General features: G+C 51.2%; 3 protein-coding genes across 3 annotated transcripts; 1 reads left to right on the top strand and 2 right to left on the bottom strand.

Moving 5' to 3' along the window:
• The first annotated feature begins 2694 nt into the window (after nucleotides 1-2694).
• On the top strand, nucleotides 2695-13307 carry POLR3D (RNA polymerase III subunit D). Its single transcript, XM_054017848.1, has 9 exons — nucleotides 2695-2745; nucleotides 3785-3962; nucleotides 5373-5416; nucleotides 5703-5854; nucleotides 6952-7076; nucleotides 7820-7991; nucleotides 8894-9165; nucleotides 10009-10161; nucleotides 11221-13307. Exons 2-9 carry the CDS (start codon nucleotides 3798-3800, stop codon nucleotides 11341-11343), a joined length of 1206 nt encoding a protein of 401 aa, XP_053873823.1. The 5' UTR covers nucleotides 2695-2745; nucleotides 3785-3797; the 3' UTR covers nucleotides 11344-13307.
• Nucleotides 13308-15059: 1752 nt separating this feature from the next.
• LOC128831281 (profilin-2-like) lies at nucleotides 15060-15491 on the bottom strand. Its single transcript, XM_054017600.1, has one exon. The coding sequence runs from the start codon at nucleotides 15489-15491 to the stop codon at nucleotides 15060-15062; it is 432 nt and encodes a 143-aa protein (XP_053873575.1).
• Nucleotides 15492-20990: 5499 nt separating this feature from the next.
• LOC128831123 (outer mitochondrial transmembrane helix translocase-like) lies at nucleotides 20991-24133 on the bottom strand. The gene is made up of 4 exons (XM_054017275.1): nucleotides 22655-24133; nucleotides 22012-22118; nucleotides 21403-21486; nucleotides 20991-21323 (listed from the first exon to the last, which is right to left on the bottom strand). Exons 1-4 carry the CDS (start codon nucleotides 22869-22871, stop codon nucleotides 21000-21002), a joined length of 732 nt encoding a protein of 243 aa, XP_053873250.1. The 5' UTR covers nucleotides 22872-24133; the 3' UTR covers nucleotides 20991-20999.
• Nucleotides 24134-25735: the final 1602 nt, after the last annotated feature.

Here is a 25735-nt window from a genome sequence, read left to right on the forward strand (position 1 = left end):
GCACAGAGGTAGGAAACAGCTCAGGCGTAGCCCAAGCTGACCCTAAATCTCTTTATTCTGGATGGGTGAAAGTCACCCATTAATTCTTATTAAGTGGGCCTAAAGTGGTTCATCGACCTTGGACTGGCCTGCAGCACAGGGGAGAATTCACCTGAGGAGCAGATGTGACCCTTCTAAAAGGTTTGTAATTGGGCATTACTAACATCCGCTTGTTCTGGACAAGCAAATCTGAAATTTCCTCTCTGTTCTGTTCCCCACCTACAGTGCATAATGAAAACTAAGGTTAATTAGGAAAGGATGAATCTAGAGGTGCATGAGAGATTATCAAACTTCTAGAAATTTTTTTTTTTGTAAGTGTGGCTTTGTGAAACTTTTATGAGTTTTGCAAAATGTCTGTGTATCTAACTGGGGATTCTCAGCTGATGTAAAGCAGCATAGCTCCATTGAACAGGTCCCATGTATACCGTTATTTTTCAAGGGAACTCTTATTGAAAATGATGAGCCAAATTCTGGTCTCCTTTACACCAGTGTCAACATGGGGTCTTTCTATTTCTGACTCCAGATTTACACTAGGAAAAGTGAAATCCGAGTTTGACCCATGCATCTATTTCTAATGACAAGAAAGCCGGTGCTATGCAGAGAATAGAGATTCTTGTTTAAAAGTCATTCTTGAGTGCTTCTAGCCTCTTCCAAAACAAAATTTAACAAAAGAAATCATGTAACAGCCCCAAATTTGTGTTTGGATAGAGCTTCTAAGCAGAGCCTCAGCAGTCCTGTTCTAAATCTAGAACCCAGATTTTCAAATAGGATCAAATTTTGGCAAACTGAGTTCTCTCTTCCCTCCAATGAATGGGTTTTACAGGCACATTCAGGGGTGACCGTACAAGCACAATGTAGAGATGGTGTGGATACTGCAGGAAACAGGACAAAGGGATATGGAGGTGGATGAGGACCGACTGCAGCAGCATCCTTACTTACCCCTCTTCACCTGAAGTGTTAACATGCTCCATTACTGCAGTTTCATGGCACAACAGATGTCATGAAGGAACCTTTCATTTCTGAGGGGCTGGTTTTAAAAAACACCTTTATCTTGATGCGTGAAAAATGAATTTGATAGCAACAATTTCAGCTAGTGGGATTTTCCCTTAGGCTTGGAGAGCCCACTTTCATTGCCTATATACCTCCCCTCCTGCAGAGGTGTTAAATTAAAGCCCAGAAACACTATAGATTTTTCTATTGTCACTTAGCACTAGTGAGGAGATACTTGAGGCTCTTTCCTAGCAGGAAGCAGCCACTGACAGGAGCAAAGGACTGTTTTGGTTTTTATAGAGCCAGGGCTTGATTTTGAAAAGCAGCTTTGGATTTTTCTCCAGAAAATAATTGCAGGCCTAGTTTAATGGGGTCAAATAATTGGATGTACCATACTTTGACATGTAGCTGCTTGGTTGCCTCCTGGAAACCAGGTGATTATACATCACAGCACTGTAAAGAGTGTCTGCAAAATTGTGTCTGAGTGTATAGTTGTGTGGGTGCAAAATTGCAGTTGCAAGTATTTCCAATCCCCAAGCATTCAAAAATCAAGAGCCAGTCCCTGAGAAAATCATGAAAGTGGCCTAAAATTTATGAGATTTAAAAAAATAATGTTTTGTGTTTTGGTTTCTGAGCCTTTGGAATGCATCCAGGTCACATTCTCAAGCTTTTCTCTAAAATGAGAGCTAGAAATATACTTTTTTCTTTCAAATAAAAAAAAATCAGTGCAATCTCATGCAATCCATATCCTCCAGGAGTTGGGGCTTTTAAGAAAAACAGTAAGTATTGCAAGAGTTGGCAACACTGATTTGCAAAGAATAAGATGAGGGGCATCAGGTATTTAAACCATGGATGCCACTAGTAAGCTTCTAGCAGCATTTACCTCCTCTCATCCTGGGGAATTGTGCTAGTGACAGTCTACGGTACCAAGTATCAGAGGGGTAGCCATGTTAGTCTGAATCTGTAAAAAGCAACAGAGGGTCCTGTGGCACCTTTGAGACTAACAGAAGTAGATGATATCTGTCTGTATTTGTGCAAGTTTCTTCATGAGGTTGATAGATTTCCATTCCATACGGCTAAATGCAGTGCCTTGCATGGTGTCAAGTATCAGAGGGGTAGCCGTGTTAGTCTGAATCTGTAAAAAGCAACAGAGGGTCCTGTGGCACCTTTGAGACTAACAGAAGTTAGTCTCAAAGGTGCCACAGGACCCTCTGTTGCAGTCTACGGTACAATTCTTAGCATGAGCATTTAGATGCCAGTGTGATCTAGAGGGTTGGTTGGCAGGGTGATTGTAGCATTAGCGTAGGTAGGTACTAATCGCAGTAGTGGGAGGAGAGTGATTGGGAGTCTGGACTCCTGGGTTCTTTGCTTGATTTGTCCACTTATTTCCTTTGTCACCATGACAAGTCAGTGCTCTGCCTCAGTTTCCCTCCCTGCCCACTAGCAGCAATGATTTCCCCAGTGTAGTAGGCGTCCCTCACAAAGATGGCGCCTCCTTCCTCCTATGTCAGCGGTCGCCCCTCACAAACATGGCGGCACGCTCTTTTCTCCATTACGAGTGTGAGCCCCTCACAAGCATGGCGGTGCGGCGGGCGTCCTTCCACTTTCATTGCCCCTCACAAAGATGGCGGGAGGACGCATGCGGGCTAGAGTTGAAAGGTCACTCGTGGGGTCACGCTTCTTCCTGCTTGCTGCTGCTGGCCGAGGCCGGGATAGGTAACAAGGGTTGGGGTCTGATGGGGGGTCCTGAGCCTCCTATGGATGGTGCGTGTCTGGGTGGGGGTCTGAGCCCCCTATGCGGGGGGTGCGTGTCTGGACGGGGCGGTCTGAGCCCCCTATAGGGGATGCGGGTCTGAGCCCCCTATGGGGGGGGTGCGTGTCTGGACGGGGGGTCTGAGCCTCCTATGGAAGGTGCGTGTCTGGACGGGGCGTGGGGGGTTGAGCTCCCTATGGGGGGTGCCTGGAGATGGGAGTAGGTTCAGAGGCTCTTATGTGTGTGAGCATGACCATGGGTGGGGTGGTGTCAGAGCTCCCTAAGGGGGTGCACACCTGGAGATGGCAATATGGGGTTGAAGCCTACTGGGGGGGGGGGGGGCTGCACGCCTGGAGACAGGTGGTGGGGTCTGAGCCCCCTATGGGGTTGCCTGGAGATGGGGGAGCCTTGAAAGGGAGGTGTCTGAGACTCTTGCTGTGGGATATTGAGCCCCTATAGTGAGGGCTCTAAAGAAAGAGGGAGCCCTCCCCCTATGGTGAGGGAGAGTTCCCTCATAACATGGACGCTGGGAGGTAATTGAGCGCCTGCGTGTGGGGAGAAGTGAAGGGGTCAAAGCTCCCATGTAATGTGGGGGATCTGATCATGTACAGCAAAGGTTCCAGGTGGGTGTGAGTGTGAACCCTGAAATAGTGAGGGCTGGGTATGTGGGCCTTCTTTCTGATCCCCTTTTGGGGAACTCGTCCCAAGTCCAGCAAAAGGCCGATGACCTACAGAAAAGATCTCCCAACTCGGCTGTCCTCCTGTGCTCAGTACACCTTCCTTACATGCAGGCTGTGCCCTGCCCCCCGCACCCTCCGAAGGTCACTTCAGTTAATCATGCCCCTGGTATCTCAGGTCTCTTTTGTCCCTTGTGATTTGTTAATTTTTTGTCCTCCACCTCCATTCCTTCCGGCCAGGGAAATGAGTTTCCAGATGTCAGCTCTTTGGGTTGCTGGAAATGTCAGCTGTTTTCTTTCCCCCTCTGATGTTTCTCTTCCCCAGGTAACTGGAAAGGATGTCGGAGGGGAGTTCAGGCAACGACGCTGGAAATCCAGGCAGCCTCCGGCCTGGACTCACTGGGGCACGGGGGCTGATAGGGAGGAGACCTGCCACCCCCATTACCCCCGGGCGCCTCCCCTCCATCCGTTCCCGAGACCTTACCCTTGGAGGAGTAAAAAAGGCAAGTGTCCCCAATTGCACAGAGAAGACTGCCCTTCTGACTTTCTTTAAGCAAATAAGTGGCCCATAAAATAAATTTGATCTCATTTTATAGAACCTGATCCTGCACCCACCAGAGTCAGTACCACTGACTTTACCATGTGCTGGATCTCGCCTGTAGTATCCATGACGTGGTGCTACAGTGATCAAGAACACATAGTCACTGGCACAAAGAATTTGTAGTTTCCACAGATGTGCTTAGTGCTGTTACAGGGACACTTCTTTGAGGGATGCTGCTAATTGTTCTTGGCTCCTTTTTGGAGTCTAACGAAAGATGCCTCCTCCTGACATTAAAAAGCTTAGAGACCTGATTTTTATTACAATAATTCCAGTGTCAACTTGTTTTTGTCTCTTTCTGCCTGTCTCGGCTGGAGGAAGGGGCGTAAGCTAAACACTAACTGCTTGGGTTAAGAAGAAAGTTGTCCATTTTGTGGTGGCTTACACCTTCCTATGCAGCATCTGATAAGGAGGAGACAGGATACCACACTAGATTGACCACTGGTGTGGTCTGATATGGCAGTTCCTATGTAGTACAGTTGTTGGATCAGGAGCCTCTGCAATCAGAACTCCTTGTTCTGTTCCCTTCGCTGACACTAACTCCTTCTGAGGCTTTGATCAAGTCACTCTTTCTATTTCCTTTCCCCATCTGGAAAGTGGGGGAATACGTATCTACTCGCCTTATAGGGCAGGATGTGAGGGTTAATCAATGAATGTCTGGAGAGCAGTTGGAAAACAAGCCTTAGATAAACAGCATTATTCTGCTTTGAACTGGCAGCCTGGGCAGGACCTTGCCAATCTCTGCATGTTTCCTTGTCCTCTGTAGCCTCTTCTTTCAAAGGCTGCCCTCTAACCCATTCCTGATGTCATGTGAGCAATTTGTGTAACTGGGGCTGGCACCTTCTGTAGAGGTAACTGAGCAGGGAGTTGTATGGGACACAAATGCATTGTCTGAGTCTGCAATGCAGCCAGACTGGTTCTGTGCCAGGCTTCCTCACTCCTGTTTGTAAAGCATCTTTCATCCATAAACGCTGAAATAGTCAGAGCCTAGACAGACATTTGGGTGCCCGTGCATAAGATGGCTTGTAAACAGCACCTCCAATGGGGAGAAACTATTGTACCATGATAAAACAAGAGACTGATGTAAAGTACCTCCAGACGGCAAGATTTACATCAAGGGCCCAGGGCCTGGCTCCCTTCAGCTCCTACTGAAATCAGTGGGAGCTGAGGTCTCTTAGGATCTAGCACCGTGTTACAGAGCTCAGCAGCAGATGGTGGGGTCATCAAATAGGTTCCCATTTGTTTTCTGAGGCTTATATCTATCACTTTCTGAACAAGTGATGTAATCATTTTTTTGTTTGTTTTTGTTTTGTAGAAAACTTTCACCCCCAACATAATTAGCAGGAAGATCAAAGAAGAGTAAGTGGCCACCTTATATTGTCTCAGTGGAGTGGGATGTGATCATCTAAAACCAAAATTAATGTGTTCTGGTTGCTGTGCACTATTAAACAGCCTCCACGTTCCACCCCACGGGTGGCTGCTTTGCAGTGATTGCTATAGACAGTTTGTAAAATATTCTGCCATCTTCTGAATGTATGTAACTACACTATAAGATGTGAGGGTGGATCATTTCAAGTGTGTTAGGATTTAGCAGGAGTGTTTTAAGCTTGCAATAAGCAATACCCCATCAAACCTTTTTCTCCAGGCCAAAAGAGGATATCTCCATCAAGAAAGAGAAGAAAGAGAGAGATCGGGATCGGCAGCGAGATGGCCATGGGCGAGGCAGAGGGAGGCCGGAGGTCATTCAGTCCCACTCCATCTTCGAGCAAGGCCCAGCTGAAATGATGAAGAAGAAGGGTACTGTTAGCAGGAGTGTGGACAGCACTTACGGCTGTGGGGGCAGGAGGGTGTCACAGAAGCCACTTTTCCCAGAGTCTCCCTTCTGCTTTGCTTTTTCTCCTTGGAGATGACTTAATAACGAAGGCCAGTGGTAGGGAGAGATGCTGCATTTCGGTGGCAACTTGAATGATCCCTGTGTCCGGCTTGCATGTATCTTTGTGTCAGAATTGTTAAAGCACTTTGGAATGAAAGGTGCTGTCCATGGGTAGATTGTTTTTGTTAACATTGGTACTGCCTTTATGCAAAGGTCTGAAATAAAATGATCTGGGGTTTGGAAGGGCTCAGTGATCCACGTTGGGGTAAGAGAGCTCTTTACCACAAGGTTACTAGTTTCAATCCAGCCCATTAAAGTCACCACTGTTCGATTCATTGTGTGGTGGGTCTCAGTGCTGTTCCTAGTGGGCAAATGTCCTGGTGGCTTGTGCAACATGCACTTGGGGAAGTCAAGACTGGAGAGTCTTCCCTGGCTGGAGAATGAGGTCTTGTCTTCACAGCAACATGAGTTCAAGCTGTAACCAAGCTCCCGTTTGCGTGCACACACCTAGCTCGAGTTAAGTGGTGCTTTAAAGTCAAGCTAACTGAGCTGTTGTGGAGTTGTGTGGGTTGATGCTCAAGTACTGCTAATGCTCAAGCTACTAATGCAGTGGGGATGCAGCAGCCTAAGTTATAACAACTCATCAGCTGCTGATCCATTCACTCTGTGTAACTTGAGTATTGTTTTGCACTGTCACCATGCTCACTCGAGCTAAGATAGCTCATGTAGTAACTTGAGATAACTTGCAGTGAAGATTAGCCCTGAGCTACCCTCTCTCCCCAGAGGTGCAGTTCCTCTAGGCCAGAGTGGGGACACGTTGGCAGGCTAGTGTTGGGGAGAAGCTTGCACTGCTTGTGCTGTTCTGTTCTAGAGTGGAACAAAGGGATCCTGGGCTGCAGGGCTCTGAATCTAGAACCACTTAATTCACACCAAGAAAAGGGGGATTGAAGTACAGTGCTCAGCAAAGGGATTAACCCTGATCCAAACCTTCACTCCTGCGCTCTCCTTCTCTTTCACACAGGCACCTGGGATAAGACCGTGGACATGTCAGACTTTGGACCTTCCCACATCATCAACATAAAGAAAGAGAAGAGGGAGACGGATGAGGAGACCAAGCAGATCCTACGGATGCTGGAAAAGGATGATGTAAGCAAGGCTGGGAGGAGGGGGCGGTACCATCAGGGACGCAGGGCTATAGTTCTCCAACCTGCTGGAACAGAAGAGCCTACTCCAGGATTGTTCCATTGGAGGGGCGTGGGGAGGTTGAGGAGGGAGTTTAGGGCTTCTAATTCCTTGACGTTTGTTAGTCTGGGAGTCCCCAATTCTAGCCCTGCCAGCAGGACACCTAGGGCCTAGTGGCTGTTTCCCCAGAGGCGGGGCGTCCCTGCTGCTCCCCAAGAGTCAGTTTCTGCACCCAGCAGCGGGAGCTTCAGGCTCACCACAGGTTACTCTCCTGACTTTACTGCCTCGTGGAGAGGAGAGGATACTCACATAGCCTGATCCTGCAGCAGTCATGGACAGCTCCCACTGACTCCTGTGGAGTTGGCTTGTACACAGATCAGACCAAACACTCTTACAGGTGGCGCGGAGTCATAGAATTACAGTATCTGGGCATGGTTGGTGTGCAGGCCTGGAAGGCAGGATTCCCGGGTCGGGTCCTTAGCTCTGCTGTCAACTTGCTATGTCAGTGACAATTGGCTTTCCCCTGTACCTCAGTTTCCCCTTATGTAAAGTGGTGGTGGTGGGGTGCCTATCTGCATAGGGGTTATGAAGTATTTGTCTTTGTGTCTGGTGGCCCTGATAAGTCCTGGCTGGCAGCTCTCCCCTCTCTGGCACTGAGGGATATTCTACCTTCTGACTCTTTTCCCTCTCCCTCTTTCCTCCTTCAGTTCCTTGATGACCCACGCTTGAGGAATGACATCCGGAACAAGCCAGTTCAGCTACCCCTGGCCCACTCAGGCTGGCTATTCAAGGAGGAGGGCGATGACCAGGAAGATGTGAAGCCTTTGGCCACCAGCACCAAGGAAGAGATGATGGACGTGGATTTGCCTTCAGTGAAAGGTACTGGATCCAAGCCTATCATGGTCAGACTCTGTGCTGGGATCCCTGTGGGGATACACCCTGGGGGCTAAGCTCACCAGCCCCAGCTACAGCCTCGCAGCTTGAATGCTTGGGGTAGTGGAGCATGGAGCTGATCTGTGCCCGTGTACTCACAAAATCCAAGCATTCAGCTAAGCGTACTGGCTATTGACTGAAAGGTGTCCCTGGGAGGCCTCCCTAGCAGGTCTCATACATTTGGTCTGGCCCTTCTACTTCCAGCCTCCCTGCCCCAGTGAATGGGGAGCAGAGGCATATCAGGGGTCCGCTGATCAGAAGAGGAGCAAGGTACAGAGGTTGCAGGGGGTGGAGGGAAACCGCATGGGGATGTGACCTCTTAGTATGTTGGACCATTCACAGCAGCACAAGAGGTACAGTGCTGTACAAGTCTGTTCGCTCTGACTAAGGATGGTTCTTGTCTCCAGCTCCTGAGAAGGGGATGAGAAACCACCCAGAACCAAGGGTGTATTCAAGAGGCTCAGTGTGTAGCCCAGACGTTAACTACATGTGGCATTTCCTGTCATCCTAGTCACTAAGGGTCAGGTCCTGCATGGTGCTAAGAGCCTCAATTCCCACTGACTCCCAATGGGAGTTGAAGGTGCTTAACTCCGTACAGGATTGGGCTTGACAGGTGAAATAAATGCACCAGAGGTCAGCATTCTTCCTGTGCCCCTAGCTATTCTGCTGCAAGATTCGCTGCAGGTGGCTAGAGCCTCTTTCCCTCCCACCCCCAGGGGGTGTGAAGCGGACATTCCCAGAGCATGGGAAGGTGGCTGTTGTCTAACAGGGTGCTCGTGGTGGAGTACAGGTAGCCTGTGACCTTATCTCCACCCCAGTGAGCTCTGTGGTTTTGTCTCTGCTCTTAGTGAAAGAGGAGCCCCGCGATGAGGCGGATTCAGAGGAGCCACCGGCGGTTGCCAAGCCATCTCAGGCAAAGGCACCTCCCAGCTACCCGCAAGACATCTCCGTGGCAGAGCTGCTGCAATGTCTGAGCCTGACCAAGGAGGAGGAGCTAGTCTTCCTGCAGCTGCCGGACACGCTTCCTGGGCAGCCGCCCACGCAGGACACCAAGCCCATCAAAACAGAGGTGCAGAATGAGGAGGGACAGATGGTGATGGTGAAGCAGGAGAAGAACCAGGTACAAGGTCAAGCGGGACCCTCACTGAATCTTCCCTGGTGTGGGAATGAGATAGACGCTGTAGCAGGGGGCCGGCATGCTGTGCGTCACCCCTGTTAGAGGGGAGCTGTATGCATATATTGTAGCTAGGCGCTAGGGAAGCATGTGGGCTCGGGATGCCCATCAGCAGAACTTGTAGGTAAAGCCTAGCTAAGAGCTGAGCCCTGTCAGACAGAGGCTCCCCCTGGGGCACTGGTGTGCATGTGCAATGGGAGAAGGAGCAATGCAACAAGGGACAGTCTGTGTTGGCATTTCTGGGAATTTTGCTGTATCCAGTGGTGAGAGACCTGGGGTGGGGAGGGCACACAGGCAACTTTAACAATGCTCCCCAATCCCTTCACTGGGTCCTTCACACACTCCCGGAAAGCACCTAGGATTTCATCGGTGCAGTTTTTGTAAGCAGCTCAGTCTGCGTCTTGGCTCATAGCAATTCCCACTTCCACTATGCAAGTTTCCCAAACCCGTTGGCCTTTGACATCCTACCAGCTTGAGCCAGGTGACAGATATGCTTGCAACCTCGGCACGTAAGGAAGGCTCTGGTTTTGAAGGAGGCTGCTTTGTTTCGACACTGATGGAACTTGCATTAAATTTTGAAAGAGGCAATTAGCGTCTCTCCAATGATACAGCACACCTGAGCCTCATTGCATGGAGATGGAGACCTATCGTTCAGGTTCTCTTACTCCTCTTTGGAGAAACTCCTTCCAGGAAAGGCATGAGCATCCCAACTCTTGACTGGAGAAGAGCACTGGGGTGACCAGGGCAAAGAAGCTGCACCACTCTAACCCTGAATGTTTCTCTCCACAGGAGGCCAAGCAGGCTGAGAACATCTGCACCCTGGGGGACCTGCCAGAAGGGCAGGTGGGGAAGCTGCTGGTCCGCAAATCAGGAAAGGTGCAGCTGGTTCTGGGCAAAGTGACTCTAGATGTGACCATGGGGACCCCCTGCTCCTTTTTGCAGGTATAGCTCGCTCAGCGGCCAGCATGCATGGGAAATGGCTTGGTCCTTGCATCTATGGTGAATTTAGTGCTGGTGAAAGGTGACAGGCTGGCAGCCTGGGGAATGCTTCCTCCATCCCTAAATGCTTGCTTGCTGCCCCATTGCCTGTGTGTTTCATTGCCTGACTTGGCCTCAAGGGACCCCCCTCTACGCTTGAGAGGAGCGTTCTCTCTCCAGGGTCTGTTCAGTCCTTGGCCTCTCGACTGAGATGGCTAGTGAGAGCCAGTTGTTGGACATCATGGGTCACAAAATCCAGTACATCCCTCTGGTATATAAACACCATCTTATGGACCCCTAGCTGCTAGGAATTGGGCTGAGGCTCCAAAACTCATTTCATGAGGGGCCCATCCAGCAGCCGTCAGTAGCAGTTACTTTATCTACTCTCCACCTGGGCCTGACTTGAACCAGCGCCCCGGAGGTGCAAAGTTCTGTATCTAAATCTCACTCCCCTGAGCCATCCACTTGATGTGCCCTTTGAGGACTGAGAAGAGCTGCTGCTATCTTATTTGGGGTCAGGAAGAGGCCCCAAGATATGAAGGCTTATAGCATCCACACCCCAGCACTGGAAGTGTGGAGATTATTTTGGGGACAGTGGATGAGAGAGAGAACCCCAGCACACTTGCTTTGGGAGGACTGGGGGAGCCTATAGTTTAGCAAGGATTTGGCCTACCCTAGTCATCTACTGGCAATGTCTGTAACCAGCACACGGGGGATCCTGGTGCCCAGGCAGCCAGAAGGTAAGTTTCTGGGCTCGGCTCTCCCTGCTAGGAAGGAATTGCTTCCCCTCCAGAGTTCAGATGCATACAACAGAGCATTAGAAATCAGTGCTTGACGGGAACGTAACTCACTCATGGAATGAATCAGGGCCAGGGAGTTAAGCTACAGCATGGGTCTCTCGAGTGGTCATGAAGATTGCATCTCCCTGGCTTGGGGAAACTTTCTCTTTATATTCATGGGCAGGTAATCTCTAAACGGAGTGGATCTGGCTGTTTTTAATGGTTTCTCCTGTGTTGTTGAAAGGAGCTGGTATCTGTGGGCATTGGAGACAGCAGGACTGGAGAGATGATCATCCTGGGACACGTGAAGCACAAGCTGGTGTGTTCCCCAGACTTTGAGTCCCTGCTGGAGCACAGGCATCGATAAGAGAAAGGAAAGAAGGGGCGGGGTTCTCTGTGGGATTCTCCTCTCCTTGGTGGAGGTTCAGCCCAGAGGTGGGCTGCTCCTCTCGTCGGCCTGGGACATCCATCCCTGTTCGGGTTCTGTTCTGGCTACGGGAAGCAGGTGCATGTCAGAGGAGGGTTTCCCACTGGGGCCGTGCAATGCCCTCTGTGCCACTACGCTGCCCAGGGGCATCTTGCTCTTAGAAGCCTCCCATCCATGTTCTTTGCTGACTGTGCTCCGAGCGAGGGGAGTTGGGAGGGCTCCTCCCCTCCAACTGTAGCTATAAACAAGAATTACTGGGGACAAATGCACTCCTGTCCCCACTGGCACAAGTATACATATGTTCCCACCCTGTGTATATAGAAAAGCTACAGTGACTCCAGCCTCTGCCTGTGGACCTAGCTCTGGACTTGAGACAACTGGGGTTCGGGTTTCAATCACAGGTGAGGTGTGCCATAGCCTTTTGGTACCAGTGAGGGAGATTTCCTTCCCTACTCCTGACTGTATATGAACCTGCAGCATCTTACCATGTCCACCTGCCTTGCATTGCCAGAATCCCTGCATCTAGCCACCACCATTGGGCTGAAGGAGGACTGGTCCAGGAGGCACGACAAAGCAACTCAAGCTGCTTCCTTCTGCTCCCTGTGATTGAGTGAGCTGCCGTTGCCTCTGCCTCTTTCACCCTCCCAAGCCCTGCTGGGAAAAGCCCGGAAGCCAAGCCCAGCGCCCCATCCTGGAGACTGTTAAACTTTTACCAGTGGTTTCCCTTTGGCCAGAGATATAAAGTGAGCTGTTCCTATGGGCTCCCTGATCTGCCTGTCAACACCCAGGCTGAAATTCTGCCTCCTTAGCTGTAGCAGCCTGTATGTGTCTATAGGATGTTCACACTGCAGTTAGACACCCTCAGCTGGCCCATGCCTGCTGACTCAGGCTCTCTCTAAAGGGCTGTTTAATTGCAGTGTAGCCTTGCGGGCTTGGGCTAGAGCCTGGGCTCTGGGACCTTCCCATTCTCAGGGTCCCAGAGCCCAGGCTCCAGCTCGGGCCCGCAAGTCTACACTGCACTTAAATAGCCCTGCAGCCTGAGTCAGTAGGCACAGAACAGCCGCAGGTTTTTATTTGCACTGTAGACATACCCTGAGGCACTACTGCTCTTTAGGAGGGGTATGCAGTCATTCAGGGGCTGGCTTTCACATCACCCAGTGATTGCCCAGAGAGAGACACTGCCTCTCATCCTGGCATAAGTATTCCTTTAAAAGGCTAGGCCCTGTGCCCAGTAAATGTGTGATATGGCTTTGTGGGTGAATTTCCCTCATCTGTGAAGCTGAGAGACCTGTTTGCCAATGTCCAGATAGCACTTGGAACTCCTGAAGTGCTGTCCAAGTGCGAAGTGTGTGTTTTCCAGCCTGCCCCACTTGGAAGCCATGGGAAAAGGTGCCAGTAACTTTGCCAGTCTTGCTTTTGGGAGTTTAATGTATTAAAATGTGGCCTTGGTCCAAAATGCATTCAGCACCCTTCAAGCTCCCCGACCTGGCTGCTGACGTAACAAGTTGCCAGTGCATTCATTGTATTATTGAGGCTGTAGAGAAACAGGATGGCCAACACCGCCTGTGTTTAATGACCGCTTAGGTTCTGGAGTACTCCGCAGAAACCAGCTAATTTCACCTCTTCTGCTGAGTCTTCAGACACCCCTAACTCCTTCTCCGGTTTATGTGAGCGGCTAAAGATAGCTGTCTACCTCCCCCAGCTGCTTGTGCCAATGAAGTGGTTTCCCACTGGGGTAGTTGCTCTTGGAAGACCCAGCAGCTTGTCTGTGTCTGGTGGAGCCAATGGAAGGAGCTGCACTTGCTGCAGTGTGGTGTCAAGGCTGCTAGATTCTACCGGGAGCATTGCATGGGTTGCGTGTGGAAATCAGTGGAATAAAACTGCTTCCGTGTGCACACGTGGTATAGGTGTGTGGGCTACAGCTTATTCCTAGCAGGCTATCATGCGTCCTCTCTGTACTTAGTATCTTGCGTGCTCTCCTGTCTCCCTGAAACTCGCTATCCCCTCCACCCAGCATTTGGGAATCTGCTCTTCCTTGTTGCAGTTTTCCAAATCTTGTCATCCTAGAGGCCACCTTTTCCCATCCGTCTGCCCTCTAGCTCCCTGCAATGTTGCGGTTATCTTTCCTCAGAAGTATCTTATATGCCCTTTTTGCCCAGCCCTCTTTCTGACAGGTTGGATGTACTGTCACAAGCCGGGTCAATAGAATCTGGGCGTTTTCTGTGGGGTTCATCTTTTCTCCTCCACCAAACCTGTTGCTTGAGATGGGCTTGGTATCCTAGTCTGCTCAGTCCCTAACTCTTGTTTAACATATACAGATACTACTGTAGGAGGCAAGGAGAGTCATTCAGTAAATATTCACTATCTGGTTAAAACAAGCAGCCACTCCTGGTGCTACTGCAGTTTTGATAGAAAGCTGTGAAATCTCAAGGCTTTATCTGATGGGAACATAAAACATCCCGCTCTCTGCAATTCAGAAGGCAGGAGCAAAGTCTCACTCATCCAGATAATCAGCTTTATTGGCCTGAAAACTAGGTCTGCATGCTGTGAGAAGTGAGGGTATTAGAGGTATGTCCGTCTGCAATTGCTAAGGCCATTGGACATGTTTCTGCTGGGATGAATGATGGTGTAATGGTCAACCTCTGAGTTGGGCTCTATGGTTTAATGTTCCCTTGACTCAAAGGAGGGTAAAATAAGGTGGAAAGTGCCCATCTTTGTAAGCCCAACTTGCTTCTAACAGTTTGGCTGTCTTCAGATGCAAGCCCCCAGCATATTCATGGCATTGATGCACTACACCAGTGTTTCTCATTCTTTTTGATACCCGGGACTGGCTTGCTGCCTTCCTAAACTGTGTCAGGAAGTTCTCAGGGACTAGCACCGGTCCAGGACTGGTCGTTGAGAAACACTGCTCTACCCAACTACAATGGCCAGGAATGTCTTTATTATTAGGAAAGCCTAGTGGATGGGATTTCTATAGAAAGGCTTTTAAGTCTCAGAATTTGGGTATTGTCTGTGCTGACAGTCGTACTGTTGCAACTCGTATCTCTTACATGGCAAAACATCAGAATCTAGAGCCTAGGCCCACTAGCTATTGCGTTGTCCCCTACAACAAGGATACTGGAGGAGTGTGCCTTTCTGACAGCCAAAGCTGCAAGCAAGTCCTGTTGTTGGAGGGTTGTTCAGGCTCTCAGGAGATCCTTAGTGTGCTGTATGTGCCCCCTCCCCTGTTTGAGCATTGGCCTGCTAAACCCAGGGTTGTGAGTTCAATCCTTGAGGGGACCACTTAGGGATCTGGGGCAAAAATCAGTACTTGGTCCTGCTAGTGAAGGCAGGGGGCTGGACTCGATGACCTTTCGAGGTCCCTTCCAGTTCTATGAGATAGGTATATCTCCATATTAGCTAATTGGCTACTGTCTTGCTTAGCAGGTAGGTTTGGCAAAATGCACCTGTAGAGCTGCCCCTTAAATCAAATCGTTCCATTGGGACTTAACTACCATGGGATGCTACCACATCTAGCCTTGGAGCCCTCCAGAAGGAATGCAGTTAATCAACAGGGTGCTCTAAGGGCAGCTCCGTACCTGAGTGGGGATGTCCTGCAGATATAGGAGTAAAGAGGAACTCATGGCCAGGGGAAGGAGGTCACTCAGGATTTGTCTTTATTGGTGCATTGAGTTCTTAATGTAACGCACCATCTTGAAAGCCTTCAGGTTCAGCATTCCTCCCTGGATCCCCTTCTGGCCCACCAGGATGAGGCACACTGGGTTGGCCAGGGCGACGGTAATGGCATAGGTGCAGGTGTCACTGTTGTCTTGCTGTTTGGTCCGGAGGTCCATGGTGTAATTGTGGGTGTCTGTATAGAGATTGTCCCGGATCACCAGACACCTGAGCCCACCCAGTGTGGCTCCCTCGGTGAGAAGGGTGTCTCTGTTCCTTCCCAGGAGCGCTTGGATCTCCTGCTGAGTCATGTTTGCCAGAACCCCACCTGGGTGGGCAGCCAGGAGCTGCTGGTGAGCTAGGGAGATCACTGCTGCATCACAGCACAGCCCGTCTTTCATCAAGCTGCTGATGTACTCCTGCCAGCCTGACATCCTGTGATCTGTGGCGCAATGTGTGCCGCTGCGCCCACCTTGCTGACATGGAAAGGTGGAGAGGAATGTCTCTGATGGTAAGGAGGTCCCTTGTTCTAACCTCCAGCTTGGTCTCAGAAGGGTAAGGCACACATTCAGTCCATACAGTTTCTTTCCATGAACGAATGACTTATTTCAGGCCAAGCGGCAGGGGAGACTCTCACTACTGTGACATCTTGCGCTTTCTCCCAAGCACAGTGTAAATCCCTGGTGTTCACCAAGCAAGGATGCTTCAAAGTCAGATTTCCAGACGCTAAGATCCTGCAGCGTTTTTTCTCATTTGCAGTGAGCAACCTCCACCGACACCCCAAGCAGCTGGACCCTGGGTGTGAAGGCTTAGCTGCCCTCCATGGCTTCTGATCTCAACCCAGGAACCAAGCCAGTGCTATGACGACAATGAGATCATTTCTCCCTGTGATGTCACAGTGCATCCTGCCTAATATCTATCTGGCAAGTTGATTCATCCTTTGCTGTGTATTCAGGACTCTCCTTAATGTTCATTTTCCCCTCCGCCCTACTTGAGAGAACATGTACTGGTGTAGTCGTCAGGTCCTAATCCACCAGTGCGCTCATGCTATTACCTGCTCTAGCTCCTGCGTGGGAAACTCCTCCAGAGCCAGTGCTTCTATAGCAGCTTTTACATTCTGGACTTACTCTGTAAGGAAGCACTGCCCCAGAGATCACCAATCCTTCCACCCCATGGAAAAATGTCCTACTGCAGCTAGCATGCAGGGCTTCTTGGATTCCACCCTCATCAGTTTGCTACTGTTCTGTCCTACCTGTATCAGTTTCATCTGTCTAGAGATGCTGGTCTGGGGTGGCAACTCTATTGCCTCACATCCAATGCTCCTTTGCCTGGGGAAGCCGGATTTTGGAGTAGTGCAGCAGCCAGGGGAAGGAGAGGGCATGGGCCTGTTTTTTGCAAGAAGAGAAGGAGCAACACTCAGGAATTTACAAATGAAAATAGAGGCAGAAGGGGGCTGTGAGCACATGCCTCATTTATTACATAGACAAGCTGGGTGAGGTAATATAGTTTAGTGGAGAGAGACAAGCTTTTGAGCTACAGCGAGCTTGTTTTCATCTATTACATGTCTGCAGTTGGTTTCCTTGGGTGTTAGCAGCAATCTGCATTGCAAAGGTGGCATGAAATAGCTAAACTAACAGAGAAGACAGCGGGGACTGGTCTTTCCAGACAGCAGCTGAAGCATTCAGTCGGGCTCTGACTTGTAGCTAATGGTGAACATGCCCTCTAGCGTTAGCAGCTGGAGTGACTTTCTCAAGCAAGCAGGGAAGGGAGGTAGCAGGAAGCAACCCTGAGCCTATCGCTCTCCCCAGAGGCTGAGGAAGCTTCTCCCAGCAGCGGGCTGGGTTGCAAGTAGGGGAAAGGGAGGGACGAGGGAAGAGTTTGACATCGCCCTTTCTTCCCTGCCTTCTGCAGGCCTGTACCCTGCTGGTGGATGATTTATTAGCAATGGGGAAACGTTGACCCCAGCTGAAGAAGCATGCTGCAAAAAGGCCCTGGCCCCTTGCAGAAGCAGCATGCATGCTGCTGTGACCCCTGGCTGGCCATAAGCTGGTGGCCAGCTGTAGAGGGGGTGTGAAATATTTCCACAGCCACGGAGGGGAGTGTCTCACTCTCCTAGCCCTGGCTTTCTTCCTGGCAGCACAGAGCTGAGGGTGGAAACAGCCTATTGCTGAAGGACCAGTGCCCTGTCCCAGGAGCTTTAGCCAACTGCCTCCAAGCATGGGAATTGATCTCCAGTGGAAGTGCTGCAGGTGGGACTAGAAGATAGCTAAGGACTGAGTGAGCATAGAGGACAAGTCCTATACTCCCCCACTCAGCCAGAGGAGTACACCCATAGAGGCAGTCCCTTTAATGGCAGACTAGGGATGCACCAGCTCACACTAGGCGTAGATGAGGTCTCAACACTGCAGTCATCTGTATAGGCCAACTGGAACTTGATGTAGCTTCCAGTATAACAGCTGTCATCTGCTCTGCCATGCAGCCCACAGCAGTAAGGGTGCTTAGTCAGCCAGCTCTTACATTCCTGCTCTTATTTTCTTTCCCTGGAAATTATTTTCTCTAGTTTAGTGCAAGCCAGGACAGTACCTTCCTTGCCAGCGCAATACTTCACCTTGCTCTAGTGTGTGCACCACGAGGATCTCCAGGCACCTCACAAACACTACTGATGGGGAAACCCAGGCAGAGTGCAGCAAAGCATCTTGCCCAGGGCCAGAGGAGCCATGTGGCAGATAGGGAGCAAGTACCTAGATCTCCTTGGTCAGTGTGTTTATCCTTTAACCACCTGGGCCACCCTCTTTCTCCTTTTTCATGTCTGAGCTGTTTTGTGCATAAAATACATTCACTATTGGTCCTAAGCTGGTGCAGACAGGGGCGGCTCTAGCTTTTTTGCCGCCCCAAGCACAGCAGCCAGGCTGCCTTCGGCGGCATGCCTGCGGGAGGTCTGCCAGTCCCGCGGCTTCGGCGTACCCACTGCCGAATTGCCGCCGAATCTGTGGGACCAGCGGACCTCCCTCAGGCAAGCTGCAGAAGGCTGCCTGACTGCTGCCCTTGCAGGGACTGGCAGGGCGCCCACCGCAGCTTGCCGTTCCAGGCACGCGCTTGGAAGCATTACTATGCATTACTAACTACTAGTGCTCTGTTCCCTGTACACCAGGAGGTATACACCACTCACCTGCTGCACCCCGTCTTCTGCAGCAATGAAACTTCCTTCTCATATAACTGGGCCCAATCCAAGAAGAAGAAATAAATTTCCTCCTTTCATTTAGTCATTTTGCCTTGTTTGTTTGTTAGCTTAGATGTAATTTCTCCCCTCCCCTCCCCACCCATCCACCACTGCTCAGCCAGAACTGAGCCAAGGGCTTGTAGCCTGCGGCGTTCCTCCAGGCCACCTTCCTGCTTCCAGTCTGCCAGGAAGGTTGGGAACAGAGCCTATCAGATCGTCTCTGCAAGTGACGTTCTCCGGCTGTCTGGCGCAGGCAAACTGGACTGACCAGCACGTCAATCCAGCGCTGGCTCCTTCAGCATTGGGGCAGTTACCATTACCCATCTTCATCTTCCCCAAGGCAAACATCGGTCCAGCTGGGTGAGTGGTTGCAACCTCTCCTCCACTGCCCTGAGACAAAATCATGGGCATCAGAGCCTACCCTTTGGGTTGGCCTGGCCCTAAGCTTCAAGCTGCTTTTTACTGCCTGTTTCCGTGATGCATCCTTCCACCCTACTGAACCTGCCTATGATGGGTCCCATTTCCTCAGCCTCTTTGTATATCTGCAGTGATGCCCAGTCTTTCATCATTCTCTAGCTATAGAGTGTGGGGGTTAGAAAAAAATTCCTAACCCCCACACTCTATGGCCAGGTTATCCCATAAGTGACTTCTGCAGAGTATCTTGCATTTTCCTCTGAAGCAGCTGCTGGCTGCTGTCAGAGACAGGACGAGTTGGCTGCTGGGATTTGATCCAATAGGATATTTGCAGCCTCTGCAGACCTGTGCCATCACCCAGTGCCTTGCAGCCTCACTTCCTGGGCAAAGGGGTTTGGCTAGGGCTCTGACACATAACAGGAGGCAACGACGTGTCCCCTGGGGGCTGGAAGCAATGTGGTCTGTGCCAAAACACCAAATGAGATGGGAAAGTGTCACGGAATGTGGGGGGACACAAGGCCCTGCACCCCCGGCTCCCTGCAATTCACCAAAAAAAGAAGAACAGGAGTACTTGTGGCACCTTAGAGACTAACAAATTTATTAGAGCATAAGCTTTCGTGGACTACAGCCCACTTCTTCGGATGCATATAGAATGGAACATATATTGAGGAGATATATATACACACATACAGAGAGCATAAACAGGTGGGAGTTGTCTTACCAACTCTGAGAGGCCAATTAATTAAGAGAAATACAGCAATGACTCTCAGCTTTGCTAATCCTGCTGTAGGGGGGGTTATCTTCACTTTGGCTTCTACCACTACTTTACTACTCATAGACTGAGGGAAATATGCAGCTTCCTCTGAGCAGTAACCCACTCAGCCTGGCAAACATAAGTCCACCATTAACCGGTTGGAGGCTGATGCTTTCCCAGATGTTTAAGTCCTTGGGGACTGTGCATTTGCTCAGGGTTTGGCTAGGGGATAAAATCAAGTTATGGCCCTGGCATGGAGAGAATCCCGGTCCCGCCTCACTCCAGCTGGTAAATCCCTACTCTATGTGCACCCACCCTGTTGCTGTTGGGGCCCGACTCCTTTCTCAAAGTGGGTCACATGGAGCAGGGGTGGGGAGAAAATGGCCCAGGGGTGAGCAGCAGTGGAGGGAATGTGGATCAACAGGCTGAGGTGGGTATTTTCCTGAAGGGAGCAGAACCCCAATGACCAACCTGCTGCTGCTTCTGCTGGGGTGAGGGGTTGGCAGCCGCCTGCGTAAGTGGCCACTCTGGCTCATCCCAGTGTAGCTGGGGCTTTACAGAAGCTGGTGTGGGAGCACAGTGTAGACCAGGGGTCGGCAACCTACGGCACATGTGAGCAATTTTTCATGGCACGTGGCGGCGGGCTGAGCGGCTCAGCCCACTGCTGCTCTGGGGTTCCAGCTGCTGCCCCATTGCCAGCGGGGTCCCAGCCGCTGGCCCCACTCAGCACCCACTGCTGGCCTGGGGACTGAGACCCCGGGTGGCAGGAGCCGGCGGCTGAAACCCCAGAGTGGCGGCGGGCTGAGCCGCTCAGCCCGCTGCTGGTCTGGGGTCCCAGCCACGCTCAGCCCACTGCCGGCCTAGGGTTCCACTCACTCAGCCAGCAGCGGGCTGAGCAGGGCTGGCGGGGGGCTGAGTGGCTTAGTCCACTGCCAGTCTGGGGTGCCGGCAGCACTCAGCCTGCTGCCGGTCTGGGGTTCTGGCTGCTGGCCCCTTGCCAGTCGGGGTCCCAGCCGCTGGCCCCACTCAGCCTCCTGCCAGCCTGGGTGAGCAGAACCCCAGGCTGGTAGCGGGCTGAGGGGTCTGGCGACTGGGATCCCGGCTGGCAGGAGCTGGCAGACGGAACCCCAGACCAGCAGTGGGCTGAGCGGCTTAGCCCACTGCCGGTCTGGGGTCCAGGCCACTGGCCCCACTCAGCCCACTGCCAGCTGAGTGAATGGAACCCCAGACCGGCAGCGGGCTGAGCAGGGCCAGCGGCTGGACCCCAGACCGGCAGCAGGCTGAGCGGGGCTGGTGGCTGGAACCCCAGACAAGGATCCCAGGCAAGGATTACACTAAATTGATAAGATCTGCATTTTAATTTTATTTTAAATGAAGCTTCTTAAATATTTTAAAAACCTTATATACTTTAAATACAACAGTAGTTTATTTATATAATATAGACATAGAGAGAGCCCTTCTACAAACGTTAAAATGTATTACTGGCACGCGAAACCTTAAATTACAGTGAACTTGGCACACCACTTCTGAAAGGTTGCCGACCCCTGGTGTAGGCTATCCATTGCATGATGCATGCTCATCCCTGCTTACGCATCTCCCCAGCCTCCCACTTCTTGGGCTGCTCCTCTGGTTGGGGGGGAACTTTGCATTGTCAGTGCAAACTGTTTCCTCCTCCCCAACTGCCACTTGCAGGCTGGTCACTCTTGTACCATGGGCATTTTGCCTTTTAGGAGACCGTGCCCCTTGCCAGGCCACAGGTCTGGGCTGAAGAGAGCAGAGAACGGCTTCCTGAGCACAATGCAGAAGGAGCAAAGTGCAGAGACTCATATTTTCTCTGGCCAGAATGAGCTTCAGAATATCCTGCTGCTGCCTCAGCATCTGCAGGGAGAGAGGAGGACAGGGTGTGAGTGTTGGGGTGCAGAGGGTGGGTGCTGGGGGTGGGAAGGTGTTTTCTTACCGGTAGACTGATCTGGAAGGTGGCAGGCGTTCTCCTCAGGATGGCAGGGTCCACGTCATGCAGTCTGTTGCTCAGCATTATCATCTTCAACACAATCAGACACGCAGGTTGGTTACCTGTTGCCAGTTGCAGCCTCTGAATCTTGGATCTGGTGGGAAGTGCTGGGATTTGATCTGCTGCAGCTCCCCCTAGAGGTAACAAACTGGTACAACAAAGCACCAAGCCAGGTACAAAAACACTCGCTAGGCTCCCAACAACAGTATTGCCAACTCCAAATGTTCAAAAATCATGTTAGGCTCACCAAACATCATGAGATTGGCTTTAAAATCATAAGATCATGTAAAAATAATAGATTAGGTGTTCTTTTTTATTTGTCCTGTGCTTTTTGAGCCTTGAGGGTGCACTAGGGTCACATTTTTAAGCTTTCTTCACAGCCATGAGGGCTAGAAACTTACTTTTTCTTTAAGAATGAAGGCTGAAATCATCACATGTCCACTTGACCCCAGGAGCTGGGGCTTTAAGGAAAACAATCATTATTATGAGACTCATGACAAAATCATGAGAGTTGGCAACACTGCAACAACTTCCCTCTCCCCTGTCTGTTGGTACCTGGCAGTCAGATCTGCTCTCCAGCCCATCCCAGAGGCTCATGAACTGGGCTTTGATCATGGCATTGACTTCATGATCAGCGCTGGAACAGTTCTGCAGAAAGGAGCCTGTCGGGGACAGGAGCAGAGGTACAATACTATAGCTGGAGCTCCTGCTTCCCATCCCCCTGCCCCACTGACAACCTTATCCCAGCACTTCATCCTGATACCCCTAATTTGCCCCTCTCTGCAAAAATGATGCCATGGTGCCTAGACAAGAGCATCTATTCTAGGACATCAGTATGGGGACAGGAGACCCAGGCTCTAGTCCCAGCTGAGCTGGCTCTGCCATGGATTCAGTATGTGGATTTGGGTGAGATGCATCCCCTCTCTGGGGTTTCCCCATCTGTAAAAGGAGCTAATTATATCCACTCTGTACAGCAGTTTGAGAGCCATGGGTGAAAAGGGTGATCTAATGGGCTGTTACTGTAGCATTAGACCCTGCAGGCATAGGAACCCTTTGCTTCCAGCCCCCTGGGAGGCATCATGGTCCTGTGGTCTGAGCCTAGGAGCTAGTATTCCTGGGTTCTAATCCCAGTTTTGCCATTGCCTTTCTGTGGCCTTGGACAAGTCATTTAACCTCTCTGCATCTGCTCCCTGTTTACCTGTTTTATCAATGAGGATGATGCAGGGCTGGATCTTGGTGACCAGTAAGAAAACAGCTGCTGTGAGCTTCTGTGATTCCCTGTACCACTTGTCAGTCAGGGATGATGCCTGCAGGTGTATAAACTGGCACCCTGAGGCCTGCACGATTGCCTTGGCAAAATGGGTCTTCCCATAGCCAGGGAAGCCATACAGAAGACCCTGGAGGGAGAGATACATCAGCACCGCTTCACAAGCTGCCCTTTCCCATCCCTGAGAGCCCACTCTTACCAGGCTAAAATCCCAAAGACGTGCTCAGCTAATTGGACCCCATCTGACCATGCCAGGACCAGGAGGGGAAGGGAGCTACACTGCCTCTTAATCAAACAGATTTCTAGCTAGATGCTCTCCTTGTTTGCATTGGATGGGCAGGACCCTCTCCCAGTGCAGAGTGCTCTGCTGCTACTGGAGAAGTCCCAGGGTAATGGGGATCCTTGGGGCTGTTATCAGCCCGAGTGAACATCAGGCCTTGGGGATGAATGGATGTCCCACTCAGCCTTGCCTCCTTTGGCAGGAAAGGGTGGCTCTGTGCAGAAAACTGATGGATCTTCATTGATTAAAACCCCACCAGTGGAGGAGGGGGAGGGTCCATTCCTGACCTTGCCTCAGAGCTTAGTTCCTCAGATTGAGTGTGGGGAAAACAAAGCACTTTTCTGTCCCCTCCCTACCCGACCTATCACCTAATCAATTCATTTACATTTCCCCATAGATAGCTACAACTTTGATTTATCATTTACCTTTTAAAAAAAATAGTTCTTTCCAAAAAGATGATTATAGATAAGCATGAATAGCTGGCACACCTCTATCCCGATATAACGCTGTCCTCAGGAGCCAAAAAATCATACTGTGTTATAGGTGAAACCACGTTATATTGAACTTGCTTTGATCTGCCGGAGTGCGCAGCCCCGCCCCCCCGGAGTGCTGCTTTACTGTGTTATATCCAAATTCATATTATATTGGGTCGCATTATATCGGGGTAGAGGTGTAATTGGCATTAAATAGTGTGTGGGTAATTCATTATTGATTATATGCAGGGGGGGCATTATGGCAGACTTCCCCCCTCTATCTATTCCATCTCTCTCAGCATGCTGCCACCCCCTTATTCTTGGTCCAGTGAGAAAAGCTTCCCCATCTTTCTTATTGCTTTCCCACCTATCATTATGACATTTTAGTCCCAATTAACCAAAAGGCCTATGAAGCTTTCAACAGCCCAGTCCATAAAAGCCAAGGGTGCAGGGGGATTTAGGTTTGCTCCAGATAGATACCGCCTCTCCCCCAAAAAATCCAAAGTGTGAGTAGATCAATTTACCCTCACTAAGAACTGCATCTAGCATATTCTATTTCTTAAGGGGGAATAAAGGGCAGAAATTCCATTTAACTCTAGTATGATTTAAAATTAAAGGTACTGAATTGTAACATTTTGTTTCCCGTAGATATAATTGTAAAACTGTAAGCTCTTTCTTTTTGTGTACAATAAAACACAGGTTGAAAGTCTTTTGCCTAGAAGATTTATTTACATCTCTATGGATAAAAAGAATAACCTTGAGAACACACTACACTGATGTGTTGACAGCACCTTAGCACATTTCAGTGAGCAGATAATTCCCTTTCTGATGCCCATGCAGGGGATATCTATTTACACTGGAAACTTTTGTTGTATCTTTTGCCCATACTGGCCCAGATCCTCAAAGGTATTTAGCCATCACGGGAGTGAGGGGCCTAAAAGCCTTGGAGGATCTGGATTGCTGTCTCTTGGCTTCTTTTTCCCGTCAGTGGAGTCCGGCTGTGCAAATGGGAAATCGCTGCCTAAGGCTGGGAGAGGCCCAACTCCTCCCTGGGCTGGTGATGGGCTCTGCCAAAGGGCCTGGCATGGCACCGTGGTGCTGGGGATGAAGGAAGCCAGCGTGGGCTTGGTACTAGAGCCTGGGCAGCAGGGATGGGGCCAGGCTGGATGCTGTGAGGAAGCAGGTGCAGGCAGGCTCTGTGAGCTGCTGAGGGACAGCAGGGAATGGTTTGGTCCCCACCTCCCCATAGGAAGAGGCCAGGGTGGGCGCAGTGTAGGGGCTGCAGTGGGAAAAGGCCTGAGAGGTGAGCTCTGCCCCTTGCACCTCTGGGGTCAGGTCTGCTCAGCACGGGCCCCACTGCCACCATGACACCAGGCACCAAAACAGCCCCGGGCACAAGGACTGGACAGAGCCCACACGGGGCCACCAGGGGGCGGGGCTCAGGCCGGGCGGGAATGGGTTTGAGAGGGAGGACGTTCGGTGTGAGGGAGGCTGAGTCAGCTCGAGGCCGGGCTGGGGCTTAGAGTGAGAGGACGGCGGGCGTCAACTGTGAGGCAGCACTGAGAGAGAACCACATGCCCAGGTGGGGGCCCTGGTCTTCAAAGCGCTGACGCTGCTCCAGGCCCTCAGGGAAGGGGGAGCCCAACGGGAAGAAGCGGCAGAGGGAGGCCGCCCCAGCACTTGGAGTCACCGGCAGAACCGTGCAGGAGCCCCCCCGCCCCGGAGCATCAGGAAGGTTGGCGCCAGATGGAACAAGCGCCGCAGGCTGGGCAGGGGGGCTCGGACCAGGCTCTCACATGGGGGCAGAGCTACGGGGCTGTGACTGAGGCAGGAAGGGGTGGAAGTGCCATGAGGAGGGGCGTGGGAAGCAGCGAGAGGTGCCGCCTGAGAAAGAGGAGCGGGTGGCCGGGTTGTGAGGAGGTGACAGGAGGGGCAAAGGCAAGGCAGGAGTGAGATGGTGGGAAGCAGCTGGGCTCTGGCAGAAAGCTCTGAGGTGGCGAGAGCCAAAGCGTGGGTTGGGCGGTAAAGCGCGATGCAGGGCACTGAAGCAGGAGGCGCTGAGGTTGCTGCAGAGTGGGAAGGAACGATGCTGAGGGGGTAGGAGGAGTCTGGGTGCAAACCCAGAAAGGGGGTACGAGTGGAGGGAAGGGCTGGACTTGAGGCGGGAAGCACTGAGGTAACTCAAGGAAGGAGGTGGGGAGTGTCTGACGGGGCACCAGAGGGCAGGGCTCCAGCCAGGCATCGAGAGGTCAGGGCATG

The sequence above is a fragment of the Malaclemys terrapin genome, chromosome 2, assembly GCF_027887155.1.
Source record: "Malaclemys terrapin pileata isolate rMalTer1 chromosome 2, rMalTer1.hap1, whole genome shotgun sequence".
Lineage (NCBI taxonomy): Eukaryota > Metazoa > Chordata > Testudines > Emydidae > Malaclemys > Malaclemys terrapin.